General features: G+C 47.0%; 1 protein-coding gene across 1 annotated transcript in view; it reads right to left on the bottom strand.

Moving 5' to 3' along the window:
- The window catches only part of KSR2 (kinase suppressor of ras 2), a 391,791-nt gene that overhangs the window by 101,492 nt on the left and 276,105 nt on the right, over positions 1 to 14,194 (bottom strand). Inside the window, exon 6 of the mRNA XM_068563176.1 lies at positions 1,138 to 1,207. Coding sequence (XP_068419277.1) covers positions 1,138 to 1,207 — 70 coding nt within the window. The remainder of the gene's footprint in view (positions 1 to 1,137; positions 1,208 to 14,194) is intronic.

Raw genomic sequence — 14,194 nt, 5'->3', positions numbered from 1 at the left:
TATCCTGTCAACATATTTCTTTCAAAAACTGTTGACGAGATGCCATTCCGGGAGAATGTGCTCATTCCTGCCTCACCCCGGGTTATGGTGACGTGTCTGCCCCTGGTATTGCCTCCCCCCCTTATAGCCCTGATCCCCACCACCACCGTACTGTCATAGTCTGTTAACTGTCTATCCCTCCACTAGACCTCGAGCTCCCCAAGGCTGAAAGCCTTACGTCGTGTTCAGTGCTGCAGCCCTGGTACAGATATTCCCTATAAATACTAGTGGAAAGAAACCATGAATGAGTGAACTCTCTGCTGGTCACAGAGGCCTCGTGCAAAGAAAGCTCTCAGCAGAGGTGTCAACAGAACACAAAATGCTGGGGTTAATTAGCTTGTAGATTCATCACTTAATCATTCAGGGCCTCAGTTTCCCTATCTGTCAAATGGACATGACCACACTTGTGCTACTTACCCCACTGAGTTTGTGAACAGATTGTGAGGATAATGAGATAAAATGTGGAAAGTTAACTTCATATAAGGGATGACTTAGTAGATAGAAATCTTCCTCCTGAAAAGGGCAGGTGTACTCCTGGCGAGGTTGTCCCAGGCACCCAACAGGGCTGGAGCCCTGGACTGACCTATGCTTCAGCAGAAAGTGAGCATCTCTGACTCCAGCCTGCAATCTTGTCTTCTGGGTGGGGAGACCCAAAATTAGGACAAGCATTTGTCTTAATATTGATACCATTTACTGAGTGGTTACTATGTGCCAGGCCCTTTGCTTAGCACTTTAATATATTATCTCATTTAATCCTCATGACCACCCTATGAGTAATCAGAAATATCTGATGAGAAAATTGAGTCTCAGAGAGGTTAAGTAACTTCCTCAAGGTTGCAAAGCTTTACTAGCTGGGACTGGAATACAGGTCAGTCTGACTCCAAAGGCCTGGCTTTTAACCAGTAGGTGTTCATTTTATAAGAGCCAGGTGAATAAGAAGCAGACATCTCAGTCCCTTGCCACGTCGAGGTTCAGCCTGGCAGAGGAGAGAAGAGCATGGTGATATAGGAGCTGGGGCAAAACACCCTGCCCAGCCTTCCCCCACGCTGGGCCCTGTGCTGGGAGGTGGGCCCCGGTGCAGCCAGGAATCCAGCCTACCTGTGCTTGATGGAGTTGCCGAGGTCTCTGCGAGGGATCTGTGGGGACCAGCGTGGCACTGACAGGGTGTCTGCAGGGAGAGAAGAGAGGAGGAGAAGGTCCTGTTACACAGAGAGTCGGAAGTGGGGGTGCGCTCCCACCAAGCCCCAGAAGGAAGAGGGAGGCTCGCTGGCCTCCGGAAGGACACTGGCCGCCATCACTTGCTAAACCAAAGCCAAATGGAAAACTGGTTTAGCTTGTGTTACCTTAACTCACGCAAGGTCCCCCGGGTGGGGCAGTGCCTGGAAAGAAACCAGCTGGGGGAAGAATAAAACTGAGCGTGGCTCCCATTTACCAAGTGCTTACTGTGTGCCAGGCATGTGCCACGTGACTCACATGCCTTAGCTCGTTACATCCTCAGAACAAGGTTCGGGGGTGTTAGCATCCCAACCTTACAGGTGAGGAAGCTGAGGCTTGGAGAGAGGAAGTCACGTGCTCAAGATCCTATACCTTGTAGACCACACAGCAGCTGTGAATCCAGGCTTAAGGGACCTAGAACACGTGCCTGTGTATGCAAAGTTCTAACTCAGCAGATTCCAAATGCCAGTCATACAAGTACCACTTTCCTAATTTTTGTCATGCCCCTGTACAACCCATAAAATTATCTACTTAATATTTTAGGTTGACTTATTTGTTTGTTTAAACACATTTATTCTCAAAGCAACTCTATACGGAAAACCAATATCACTTTCTGTATATTATAAATAACTATTTAAAATATGTCTAACCATGTGCCACCTAAACTCATGCTGGAATAAGTGGATGGATTGATGAATGGATGGATGAGTGGATAGATGGATGGATGGATAGATGAATGTCTGGATAGGTGCATGGATGGACAGATGAGTCCGTAGATGGACAGATGGGGAGGTGGGTGGATGGGTTGGTAGGTGGGTAGATGGATGGATGGATGAATGGTTGGATAGGTGGGTAGATGGACAGATGAGTTGCAAGGTGGACAGATGGGTAGGCGGATGGATGGATTGGTAGGTGGGTGGATGGATGGGTGGATGGATGGGTGGATGGATGGATGGATGGATGGATGGATGGATGGACAGCTAGATGAATGGATAAACTGATGGATGAATGGGAATGAGGAAGAAACAATAAATCACACAGACTTCAGACTGGGTGCATCTGCCCATCTGGTCTTTTCTTTCACACCTCAGGCTACATCCCAGCGACCCACACTATCACTCCACCACTGACTGAGTCCCAGGACTTCTTGCACAGCCTCTGGGCACCAGCCCCCACCTTCACTCCACTGCCTGGTTGTCCTCATCCTCCTCCTCGCAGACCTCACAGGCCCCAGAGAGGTGTGAAACAACAGCAGAAGTGAACCGGTGCGGCCTGTGAAACCTCCACCGGCTAGGGCAGAGAAGAAGGAAGCGGCTGACCCACACGCCAGCTCTCATTTCTCAGGCCGGATGGATGGAGCCAGCTCCCTGTCCGCAGAGCTGCAAATGCACACGCCTCATTTTTCACAGCAGTTGTTAAGGAGTGGCACGCTCACTGGGGAGCTGGGCATGTCTGAACCGAGCAGGGAGCATTTAACCCTAACCCACTCACTCCTCTCTTCTGTCTCATGACACTGTCAACAGCCATCTGAAAGCTGTTTCCAGAAACCCCAATTCTGCCCTTGTAAAGCTGGGACCATTTCTGGAAGAGCTAATGATTTCCCAAGCCCCAAAGGCCAGAGAAAGAGGGAGACAGCATGATATATCACTCAGAATCAGAGCCAGGGGAATTCCCTCTAGTTTAACTAAAAACTCAATGTCATCAAGTCCAAGCCCATTTTATTACTTGTTTTGGCTTCTGAGAGAAGCAAAAAAGACAAGAAAGAAAAACAGTTTTAAAAGAGAGAGAGAGAGAGAGCAGGGGACTGAAGTCAGATTTGGAAGGAAGGGTGCTGCTACCTGCTAAGTCCTTAAAATGCTTTCTCCGGGGACAGGTAGAGGTGGAATGGCTGTGCTGGAGAGGAAGGGTTAGCTCAGACACACAGCCTCCTCATGGGGAATCTACGAAGTGAGGAGTGCCAAAGGGGTTTCATCCCACGGGATGTTAGTGGCAGCTGTCTAGAAAAGTGTGTTGAGAAGGATTCTGAGGCTCAAGAGGAAAGAGCATGGAGACTGATTAGTAATGTCTGCCGGGGGTGAAGAATAAGGCAGTTCCACCAAGTCTCCATATTTCTGCCACTCCTACAAGGACAGGGACCACATCTTCATCTTTGCATCACTGCCTCACAGCATAGCCAGCACCTGGGACAAAGTAAGTACGTAACACATGTTTGCTGAATCTGAGATTATTATCATAGAAACAGTGAATTTACTGAGCGCTCCATATGTGGTAGGCATAATTCTGTGCAGTTTATACGCAGAAGCTTTGCCTCTATGCAGTCGGTGTTCTCATTATTCCCGCTGCACAAAGGTAGACACAGGAGCTCAAAGAGGTGCAGTGACTAGCTAAAGGTCACACAGCCGGGCACTGGTAGATCCTCAAGGAGTAACTCTGCAGTTGTTCGCGAGCCTTCCAAAAGCCCCTACATCAGCATCTTCAATCAGGGGCACTTTTGCCCGGGGGAACATTTGGCATTGTTTGGAGATACTGCCAAATAACTGGGGCGGTGGGGTGGGCAGGCTACTGGCATCTAATGTGTAGAGACCAGGCATGCTGCTCAACATCCTACAATACCCAAGACAAATCCCCGCGTCAAACCACTAACTAGACCCAAATGGCAATAGTGCCAAGGCTGAGAAACCCTGATCGAGATGTTTTTCACTTCTCTAGCCATCTCCCCACCCCCTCCCTCTCCCCACAATCTTGAGAAGGTACTCCTGAAGCTCAACTCAGTAGAGAACAAATCCTCTTTTATTATAAGCACATCTCACTGTTAGATTCATATCCTAGTTGTTCTCATTCTTAATTACAGCACCTTCTTGAAAAAGTAGATGTAATTAAGTTTAGTAGTTTGGTTTCATTTCCCAATATCTGGTTGAAGGAGCAAATTCCGTCAGTTACATTCAACGGCTGCGACATCGTTAGTCTCCAGCAATAATAACCTCCACACGGCTTCATCTGTGGGTGTGCAGATCTGAACTCTGAGATCTTCTCTTTACTTTCTTCGTTTGGATTTCATTAAACTTGCCAACGCAAGCCTTAAAGCAAAGGAAAACTGTTTAAAGGGAAAATCTATGAAAATTCAGGCCTTATCACAACAGAGAAGGCAAACAGCACTTATAGCAATTAAACTGATATGGAAACTTCTGTTTAACAATCAAAGTGCCTATTAAGATGTCCCCGTAGCTGAACAAAAGCTTCTTTTCTACTCTAATTTTCTAATAACAAGACACGCAGACACGGAGTCAGAATTATGACCATCCCTGGTGCCTTCGGTTCCAGGGGTAGAATAATAGACATTTCTTCCCAGATATTTTCATTTGCAGTGCATGGCAAGGGAGAGGGCTGGAGAGAAGGAGCACTTTTCTTCCCTCCTTTAGGTCCCACTGTTGATGCCCTCTCAAAAGTGCCTCTGTATAACAGAAGGGGAGAAACCAGGAGGCTTGGTCTTTGACACCTTGGTAGCCAGATAGTCAAACAGAAGCCATGATAGAAGAAACCAATATTAATAAAGCATCATGGTAGGTTGAGCTTTAAAATGAAAAACTCAGGCTCTGACCTGGTGAGTTTGAACTCAGGCTAACAGAGGAGTCAGGCATGGGGAAAACTCTTGAAAACATTTAACACAGAGACATCACGTAAAAATGGGTGATGATAAAGCAAAGGAAAAGGAGGGAAAAGAAGAGGAAGAAAGAAATAAGAATAATGATAAGAATTTTAAAAATGAGAAATAAGAAAAATAATAAATATGCTTTGTGTTAAGTGTTACCATGTGCCAAGCACTATTGCCAAATAAGCCCTTTACATATACTCTCATTTTATCCATACACTGCATGTGTGAGCACATGTGATGTATCAGCTGTTATCATCGGTGCCATTTCACCAACAAGGAAATCGAGAAGTTATACCATTTGCCCAAGGTCAAACAGCAAGTAAAGGCCAGGACTGGGTTTTTAAAATTCAGGTCACATAGCTGGGGCTCAATAAATGACAGCCAATTTCATCCCCATTTCACAGATGGGAATACTGAGGCTTAGAAGCAATAAGCAATTGTCTATAGCTGAGAAGTGACTAAGTGGTGATCTGAACCTCAGAGAGGAACAAACTGGATGCTTCTAGTCCAGACTGCTCTCCAGATACACGGAGTTCAACCCATCCTGTACTGTCTGTGCCTCCTACCTCTCTCTGGGGAAAGCAAAGGAAACAATGAGAACCAGCCCTTTTAAACTCAGAAAAGGGCCTCAGAGGCCCAGAAGCAATGTCACAGTATGTTGTTTTTATTAATAACACAGTATGTTGTTTTTTTAATAACACAGTATGTTATTCCTACTATCATTCATACAGTTACTCAGTAAACATTTTGTTGAATATGCCTACCCGCCACCCCCAAAGATGTCCACGTCCTAATGCCTGGGCCCCATAAAATATATGACTTAACAGGCAGAAAGAGATTTTGCAGATGTGATTGAGTTAAGGATCTTGAAACGAGAGATTAGTCTGGATTAGCCAGGTAGGGCTGATGTAATCATAAGTGAAAGAGGGAGGCAGGAGGGTCAGAGTCAGAGAAGGAGATGTGATGTTTGCTGGCTCTGAGGATGGAAAGGGGCCAAGTGCCAAGGGATGCAGCAGCCTCTGGAAGCTAGAAAAGGCAAGAGAACAGAGCTTCCCCTGGAGCCTCCAGAAGGAAACAGCCCTGCAGACACCTTAACTTTAGCCCTGAGACTTGTTTCTGGACTTCTGACCTCCAGAACTGTAAGATAATACATGTATATTCTTGTAAACCATTGAGTTTTGGTAATCTGTTACAGCAGCCATAGGAAGCTGAGACGGCAATACTGTGTGCCAGGTACGGAACTGGGGGTGGGTATGGCAAACAAGATAGTCAAGTTTTCTGAGCTTAGAGTCTACAGGGGGAGACATAATGTGACACATTCCACGAAGGAAATAAAACAGGACTTTGGGGTTTGTGTTGAGGCAACGGGAACCGTCTAGTGCGTTAGAACAGAGGCAGGAGGCTGTGCAGGGTCTTAACGCATTTAAGAGCTCCCTCTGGCAGCTGAGGGGAGAGCAGCCTGCCAGGCTATGACAAAAAGAGGACGGCCCCACTCCCACCCCCTCCTCTAACTCCCCACCTCCGCTGGGGTCCAAAACATCAGCCCTGACCCTTACAAGGCCATTCAGCTCCCAGGCCAGGTCTTTCTCACTTGAGCTGTCATGTCATGATCCCACCTGCAGCCCCCAATAAAAAACCCAGACCCCCGAGTACTCAGTCCGCTGGCTGGTACAGGAGCAATGCACAGTCTGACTTCTTGTACGTTTCCCAAGCGGGGAATTCGCCTCTTGGAGCTGTTTCTTCCTTTAATCCAAACAACCCTACAAGGTTGTATCCCTAGTTTAGAGATAAGGAAAATGAGGATAATTAATTGTTCAAAGTCCTATTGCTAGTATTTGGTGGACTTGAGAGTTGACCCCAGCTTCCTATAAAACTAAAGCCTTGCTTTTCACCCCTGCACCCTACTGCCTTCCTATGCTATGTCTCCTTCTGAGACATGCGTAAAAATTATTGTTCAAATCACGCAGTCCTTGAGTTGGAAAGGACCACAAGAAACCGTCTATTGCAGTCTCTGAGTCTCTAAACTCTATTGGCTAGAAGAGGAGCTATCCTATCCTTAAATGTTTCCATGGAGATAAAGACTTCTGAGCACACAGTACTGTTAATAATAACAGCTAACATTTATTGAGTACTTACTATATGGCAGGACTCAGATTAAACGCTTTAGATGTATTATTTCATCTAATCTCCTAACTCCATTTTAGGCGGGAGAGCTAGGGTTTGAGCTAGGATAGTCCAACCCCAGAGCTCATCCTCAGAAATGCCACAAATGAAATGGAAGGTCCAGCTGCCCTTCAACTTCTAGCCCAGGGACAGGAGAGACTGAGAACTTAACAATGGTGCTGCACTCAAATCAAGCAGCAAATTCTTTAGGCTCCAAGGGTCCTGAAATTAATAAAACTTAGAGCATTCAACTTTTCATCTGCGGCCACAGGCCAGTCACCAGCTAAAATCCCACTGATTCATCCAAGGTGCCAACCAATCCTTGACTAAAGCTGTTCACAGTATTATTCACATAGCGGGGAACAACTCTGTTTGCTTTAATATCCAATTCAAATACATCAGATCTAAAAGTCTTTTAATCATGTGCTCTCTAAAGGTTACAGCACCATGGTGCTTCAGGGTCAAATTGAGTTTCTCTATGTAGATGGACATAATTTTCTCCCTGAGACAACTACAACCCACTTCTCAAGATCCAAATTTCATCACCTGCGGGCTTGTGATCGCTATGAAGGTGTCTAGGGAACAACTCAGCACAGGTGAGTAGTAGATAAGAGTGAGCCTGGGTCGCAGGTCTTGGGGGAAGAAATAAGGCAGAAGAGATGCTGGGGGTGAGCAAAGGTTGTGCTGCTCACTCTTGATGGAAGAGACCCTTCAGGGGAGATGCTTAGGGATTCCCCATGGCATTGAGGCAAAACAAAGGGCAATGGTGAAGTTACCTGCCTAGAAATAGGAAGACTGCAGGAATGGAGGTATCAGGGTCAAACCAATCTGCACGTATGTGGGGTTCAAACCAGCTACAAGGCCTTGAGCATAGGCCTATTTTAAAGACAGAGCAGCAAACTTCATTTCTGAATGGGAAGGTTATCAAGTTGCCCCGTGGAGTGTGGGACTTTGGAGTGAGCAGACCTGTGTTCAAGCATCAGCTCAGCCACTTACTAGCTATGAGACCTCGGGCATTTTCACCTCTGTGAGTCTCAGCTTCTGTCTCCTGTAAAAAAGGGGTCATAATATCTCCCTCACAGAATTGTTAGCAGGACGAAGTGGGGTAATATAATTGGAACAGGGCTTAGCTGAGTGCCTGACATATTATTGTTATTCTTGTTTTTGTCATTGTCATCATCACTCCACCCCTACAATTAACACACCAGTTAGAACCTGACAAAGCTCTCCATGAACTATGATTTAGAACAGAGGTTGGCAAACTATGACCCTCAGGCCAAATCTGGCCCATCGCCTGCTTCCGTAAATAAAGTCTGATTGGCACACAGACACACCCACTCATTTACACACTGTCTGTGACTGCTTCTGCACTATAATAGCAGAGTTTGAGTAACTGACAGAAACATGTGGTCCACAAAGCCAGGTATAATTATTACCTGGCCCTTTATAGAAAAAGTGTGTCAACGCCTGATTAAGAGCTGTGTAACTCATTTCCTTGGCTAATTAGTGGAGAAATTTTTCCCTTTTCCTTTTATTTTTTTTTCCAGTTTTATTGAGGTTCACAAAGCCAGGTATAATTATTACCTGGCCCTTTATAGAAAAAGTGTGTTAACCCCTGATTAAGAGCTGTGTAACTCATTTCCTTGGCTGATTAGTGGAGAAATTTTTCCCTTTTTCTTTTTCTTTTTCCAGTTTTATTGAGGTATAATTGACAAATAAAATTGTGAGATATTTAAAGTATACAATGAGATGGTTTGATATACGTATGCATTGTGAAAGGTTTTTTTCTTTGAAGCCAGAAGACTTGGGTTATAGACCCACTGCGGCCACTTACATGGTGGGAATTCTTGGACAAATGGCCTGCAGCTTCCAAGCCAAAGTGTGCATGACCACGTGGTGTCACCCCTCTGCTCAGCTAATCCTAGGTATGTTGTTTCAATGTCCATTTTACAGAAGAGAAGAGCCAGGCAGAGTAGAACCATCAAGTGGTCCAGCCAAGGTTCTAACCTATCCCAGTCTCACCCCAAGCCTGTTTTCTTTCTAGCTCTCACCGTCTCCCGGTAGAATAATCTGTGATGAGGCAATATCTCTGATTACATGCCACTGCTGAAATCCATGTCAGCTCATGAAGACAGAGGGAAAGGAAAATTAACCCTCTCCTCTCACTGCTTCTGCCTGGGCTAATTAATATGATTATCCAGTTGTCACTTTATCAAAGCAGAGAGAAGACCTGGAGGACATGTAAGTTACCATAGGGGAGGTGGTGGTGCTGGTCATGGTCAAGGAGAACAGATGAAGTGCTCTCCTGGGAGTGGCTCCAGGTAGAAGCCTACCTTGGTAGGACAGGTGAGCCGTGAGAGCACTGACCAAATGGGAGCCCAGAGAGAGCTGACGTGTGAGGCCAGAGGCAGAAAAGTGCAGAGGATGTGAGGGGAAGACCTCACAGTGAGTCAGAATCAAATTTCTCTTCCATCACCTGTTCCTCCTGGCCCAAGGCTCGGTTAAACATTTTTTTAAATGGTGAAACCAAACTGGAATTACCTTCAGGATCTAGTGGGAAAACTAGGATGTATTGATTCTAACACCCTCCTTCAAAACCATGCTCCCCTTTTTAAAAAACCATCACCACCTCGCGCCTGAATCCCGGCAGGTAACTGCTTAGCTGGGATTCCCTGAATTGCCCATAAATCACACATGTGAACAGTGATAACATCACGCCCTCTCCCAGCGAGACGTGTGAAGGGTGGAGTCATCACCTGTGATTTATTTCGGCCCCCTCAGATGTCCTCAATTAAATTTCATTGCCAGTAAAGAAAGGGAAGATGGCTGAGGCATTTAATTACATTTTATACTGTGCTCGCTGTTGAATTTATTGAAGTGTATCAGGGATTTTTAACCTCTTAACCAAACAATGGGACACCTGGGTGCCACATGAGTAATAATCTTCCTTGTGGGAATGATAGACGAAGAATCTAAAATGTTAACAGTAGTCTGGGTATATGTGCAGGCGGTGTGGCGGCAGTGGCGGGTGATGGGAGTGGATATGACAAGAGAAGTGAGGCAATGGGCCGCTAATTCCATGACACCGCCCCATGGACTGGAGGTGCGGACTGGTACTAATCATGCATCTTCCCTCGGTTCTAAAGACTAGACCTATTAGGAAACCCATCTTCCTTCCCTCTCCCTGTATCCCCTCAAATTTCCCCTTGATATAATTTTAGTGCTATGGTCTAGAAAGAGGAGAGGGATCATCTTGAAATGTCAAAATCAGTTTATGTAAAAAGATAATAAAATACAAAAAAAATCTAGAAATCCAGAAGAATCTCATTAGGAAAATGGATCCACGTTGGTTTATTTGGGAAGCACGCAGGAAATAAATTATCAAGAAGGAAATATGTGTGATGCTTCTGGAGTTAGAGTGGAGGGTGGCAGGTCCCTTCAATAGAATCTTGAGGGTAGACTTGGTATATCCAAAATCATTATCTCCAGGACCTCTGTTATAGCATCATGTCTACTCAAGTGACCACGAAAAGTCAGATGAAGAGGAAGAATATGCCAATCTCAGGCCAAAGAGGAAGAAACGCCTGGTGCCTCTGAGAAAGCTGAAGAACAGCACTGAGGGCCAGTCCTGGGCTGAAAATTGCCACTGGCTGCATTGTTGTCCCCAGCCTTCCCCTGGCCACATTCACACCATGGATCTACTCACTTGCACCTCCCACCTTCAAAGATACTGTTCCCTCTTTCTAGGACAGTCTTCCATACCCCTTCCCTACTTCTCTTAGCCTGACTCATGCCCACTCTTCCTCCAAGATCTAGCTCAGGCATGGCTCCTCCAGGAAGCCCTCCCTGAATGTACAGGGCAGACACCCCTCCCGGAGCATCCTGTGCTTACCTCTTTGGGTCACTTGCCTCGTTGCACAAGAGCCTCTGCATACACATCTGATCTCTCCACCACCCACTTGACCGTGAGCTCCTGGACAGTAGGAGCTGCCGATTACTCATCTTTATGTGTTCAGTGTCTCATGCAGAGTTTGGCTTAGAGCTGAGAGGTGAAGGGTTTTTCTTGCTAACTCCAGCAAAAATAAGCCAGTAGCCTAACCTTCCAAATGGAGGCTTCACTCCTCCACAGCCCCGCAGGGCCTGGACCACTGAGGGGTCCCAGGAAGCCAGGCACCCCACTCTGCCCTGGCCACCCACCCATACCTCCAGCCCTGGCTCTCAGGCTCTGAGTGGGAGCTGGGACCTCAGCTGGGGCGGCTGACCAAACTAAGCCCATCTGCTCAAAAATGGAGCCCACTACTTCCTCACCCAAACCTCTCCCCACGTGCCTGTCTGTTCAGGGCCGCACGGCTTCCTGAGCAACTGGGGTCAGGACCCCTGGAACGTTCTCAGCGCCTCCTGACTCTTACCATTGACAGAGTCCCTCTCGAGGGCAGATTTGCACTGTATGTCAATGTTCACATTCAGGCCCCTTAGCTACTGTGTCAGGGAGGTCTAGTATCAATCCCATTTTACAGATGAAGAAACTGAGGCTCTGAGAGCTTAAAACAGAGAAGCAAAATGATCAAAAGAATGGGGTTTGGAGTTAGAAAGACCGGCATTATTGTCCTGGTTCTGCCCCCAAACTGGGCAAGGTACTTAACTTCTCTCAGCTGCTGCACAGTAATCGTGATAACAGCTAACACGTACCAGGCATTGCCTAAGTCAGTGGTTCCCCAATTGTCAGCATACTGGAATCAACAGATGCCTGGGCCTCTCCCCTGCACTGTGATTTAATTCAGGGGTCAGCAAAGTACAGCCCATGGGCCAAATCTGTTTTATAAATAAAGTTTTGTTGGCACATCAACATGTGCATCGTCTACAGCTGCTTTTGCACTATAAGGGCAGAGTTGAGGAGCCATGATGAAGACCTGATGGCCCATGAAGCCTAAAATATTTACTATCTGGCTCTTTCATTAAAAGTTTGCTGATCCTCGATTTAATTATACTGGGGTATGGCCTGGCTTTGAACATTTCAAAAGGTTTTCAGGTCATACTAATGCGCAGACAAGTTTGGGCACCACTGGCCTAAGTGTTTCACCTGCATTAGCTCGTTGATTCTCTATAACATATCTGTTTCATTCCCTCCTGTATCCTCAGCAGCTAGCACAGGGATGGCACAAAGTGGCATCTCCACAAATATTTACTGATGAACAAATGAACAAACGAACGAATGAATGAACAATCCACCCTGTGAGGTAGGTACTAATGATCCCATTTTGCACATGGGAAAACTGAGGCTCAGAGGTCGCCTAAGGAATATGTCCTTCTGGGATTTTAACCTAAATCTCCTGGACTGCAGAGCCCCATTTGTGAGTACCGTGGTCTCTCTTCAGATATTCAGAAAGGAGAGACCACCAGCAGAGTTGGTGAGGGGGGTCTTCTTGTGCACCCTCCCTGGGAGAGACGCCCTGAGCAAGAGGAGAGGCAGCCTGGAAACCCGAAGACGCTCGGGGGCCCCCGCTAGCGATGCAGAGCCATCTCAGACCACACAGATACAGGACCTGTTTCCTTGGCCTGAAGGAAAATGCTAACCGGTACTGCGCCCGGCTCAGGCTTAAATGAGGACAAAACAAGAGTTGACAGAGGCCTCGCGCTGCCATCACCGCAAATGTTCCTGTGAAGGGAGGAAAACAGCCAGCCCTGTGCTCCATCAATTTCAATTGTAAATGGTCTCACGTTGAAATAGAACAACAGAAATGGCAGTATCAGGGACAGGCGTGGGGCGGGGGAGGCAGGGGACATGCAGACCACAGGCTGGGATCTGCAAGTCGGGCTTGACATCTGGACCCAGAAATGGGCAACAAACGTGTTTGTGGATGGCACGTTCCACAATCCAGGCAACCCAGGGGCCAGACCCCCTCTTTTGCCTAAGAGGCAGAGAGACAAGATGGAATTAATTACAGGCGCAGATCTGAATCCCAATCCTGATTTTGCCTTTGTGATGCTTGTGTCCTCTGCTCTTTGGACCTCTTCCTCTGTAAAAGGGGAGCGATAACACCCATCTTGCGGAGTTTCCCTAAGGAATCGGGCACTGGAACATGAAGCAAATGCCTGGTACGTAGTAGGTGTGCCATAAAGGTGGCTTTCACCTCGAGCAACCTAGGTGCTTGTCTGCGCTTTCCTTAGTGGCCCTTCTCTCCGGCCTGAGAAGACAAAACTGGGGAGGAGGCTCTTTTGGGAACGAGGCCATGACTCCATGCAGAAGCAGTGGTGAGTTATGGGGAGAGCAGAACTGTCTAGGTCCCTCTGGCCATTTATTCCCCTCCTGTCGTCCTGTTCTCTGAGCGTGTCCACAGCCCTTACTTGCCTGGATGTGATGGATGGGTCTTAAGTTGCTTGCACACTACATCATCAATTACTTACATATTTACTGCTTTGAACTAGGTTTATGGATCTTAAATCAGAGCTGTTCAGAGTTGCCTGAGCTGAAATTCTTCCCCAATGGAAATGTGGCATTTTAAAAATTATGCTGCCACCCTGTAGCCAGTGTTCAGCAGAAGTTAACTGTCCTTAGAACAAAGGGCTGCTGAGAAGTTCCCCACGCAGAGTCATTCCATGGAATTTACTGCCTGAGCAGGCTCAGCGGGGACAGACCAGGTGAGCTTGCTGTGAGAGACCCCAGTCTGACTTTAAGAAACCCAAGACACCAGGCATTCTTGGGTCTGAACTCCGGGCAATACATTTCCTCCCCCCTCTGTTCCCTGATGCGCAAGTGATGTCCAAAGCTGTGTCACACTGTCTGTAGTTTGCAGACATGGTGGAGACAGCCTTGTGGTGGAGCATATTCCAAGGTCAGGATGGGGCATCCATATTCCAAAGCATCTCCAAGTGGGGCTGAGGTGATGGAGATGTGACAGGTCCTGGTCCTGATGTGGCAGCCCTGAAGGTGACGCCGTGGAGACAGGGGACCTCTGCTACAACAGGGTCACAGTTTATCAGTGAGAAGTGTTGTCAGTATTGCGGGGGTACAGAGAACCCCCATCCCAAGAACTTGGAGATAAGGAAGTTGACCCTCCAAGTGTGAAACCAGCCCAACCCCTACTGGGTCAGAGGACAGAGGAACAACATTAACCGAAAGCAGTG

Source organism: Eschrichtius robustus, chromosome 14 (assembly GCF_028021215.1).
Source record: "Eschrichtius robustus isolate mEscRob2 chromosome 14, mEscRob2.pri, whole genome shotgun sequence".
In the NCBI taxonomy this organism is placed as follows: Eukaryota; Metazoa; Chordata; class Mammalia; order Artiodactyla; family Eschrichtiidae; genus Eschrichtius; species Eschrichtius robustus.
This window is presented reverse-complemented; position numbering and strand designations above follow the sequence as displayed.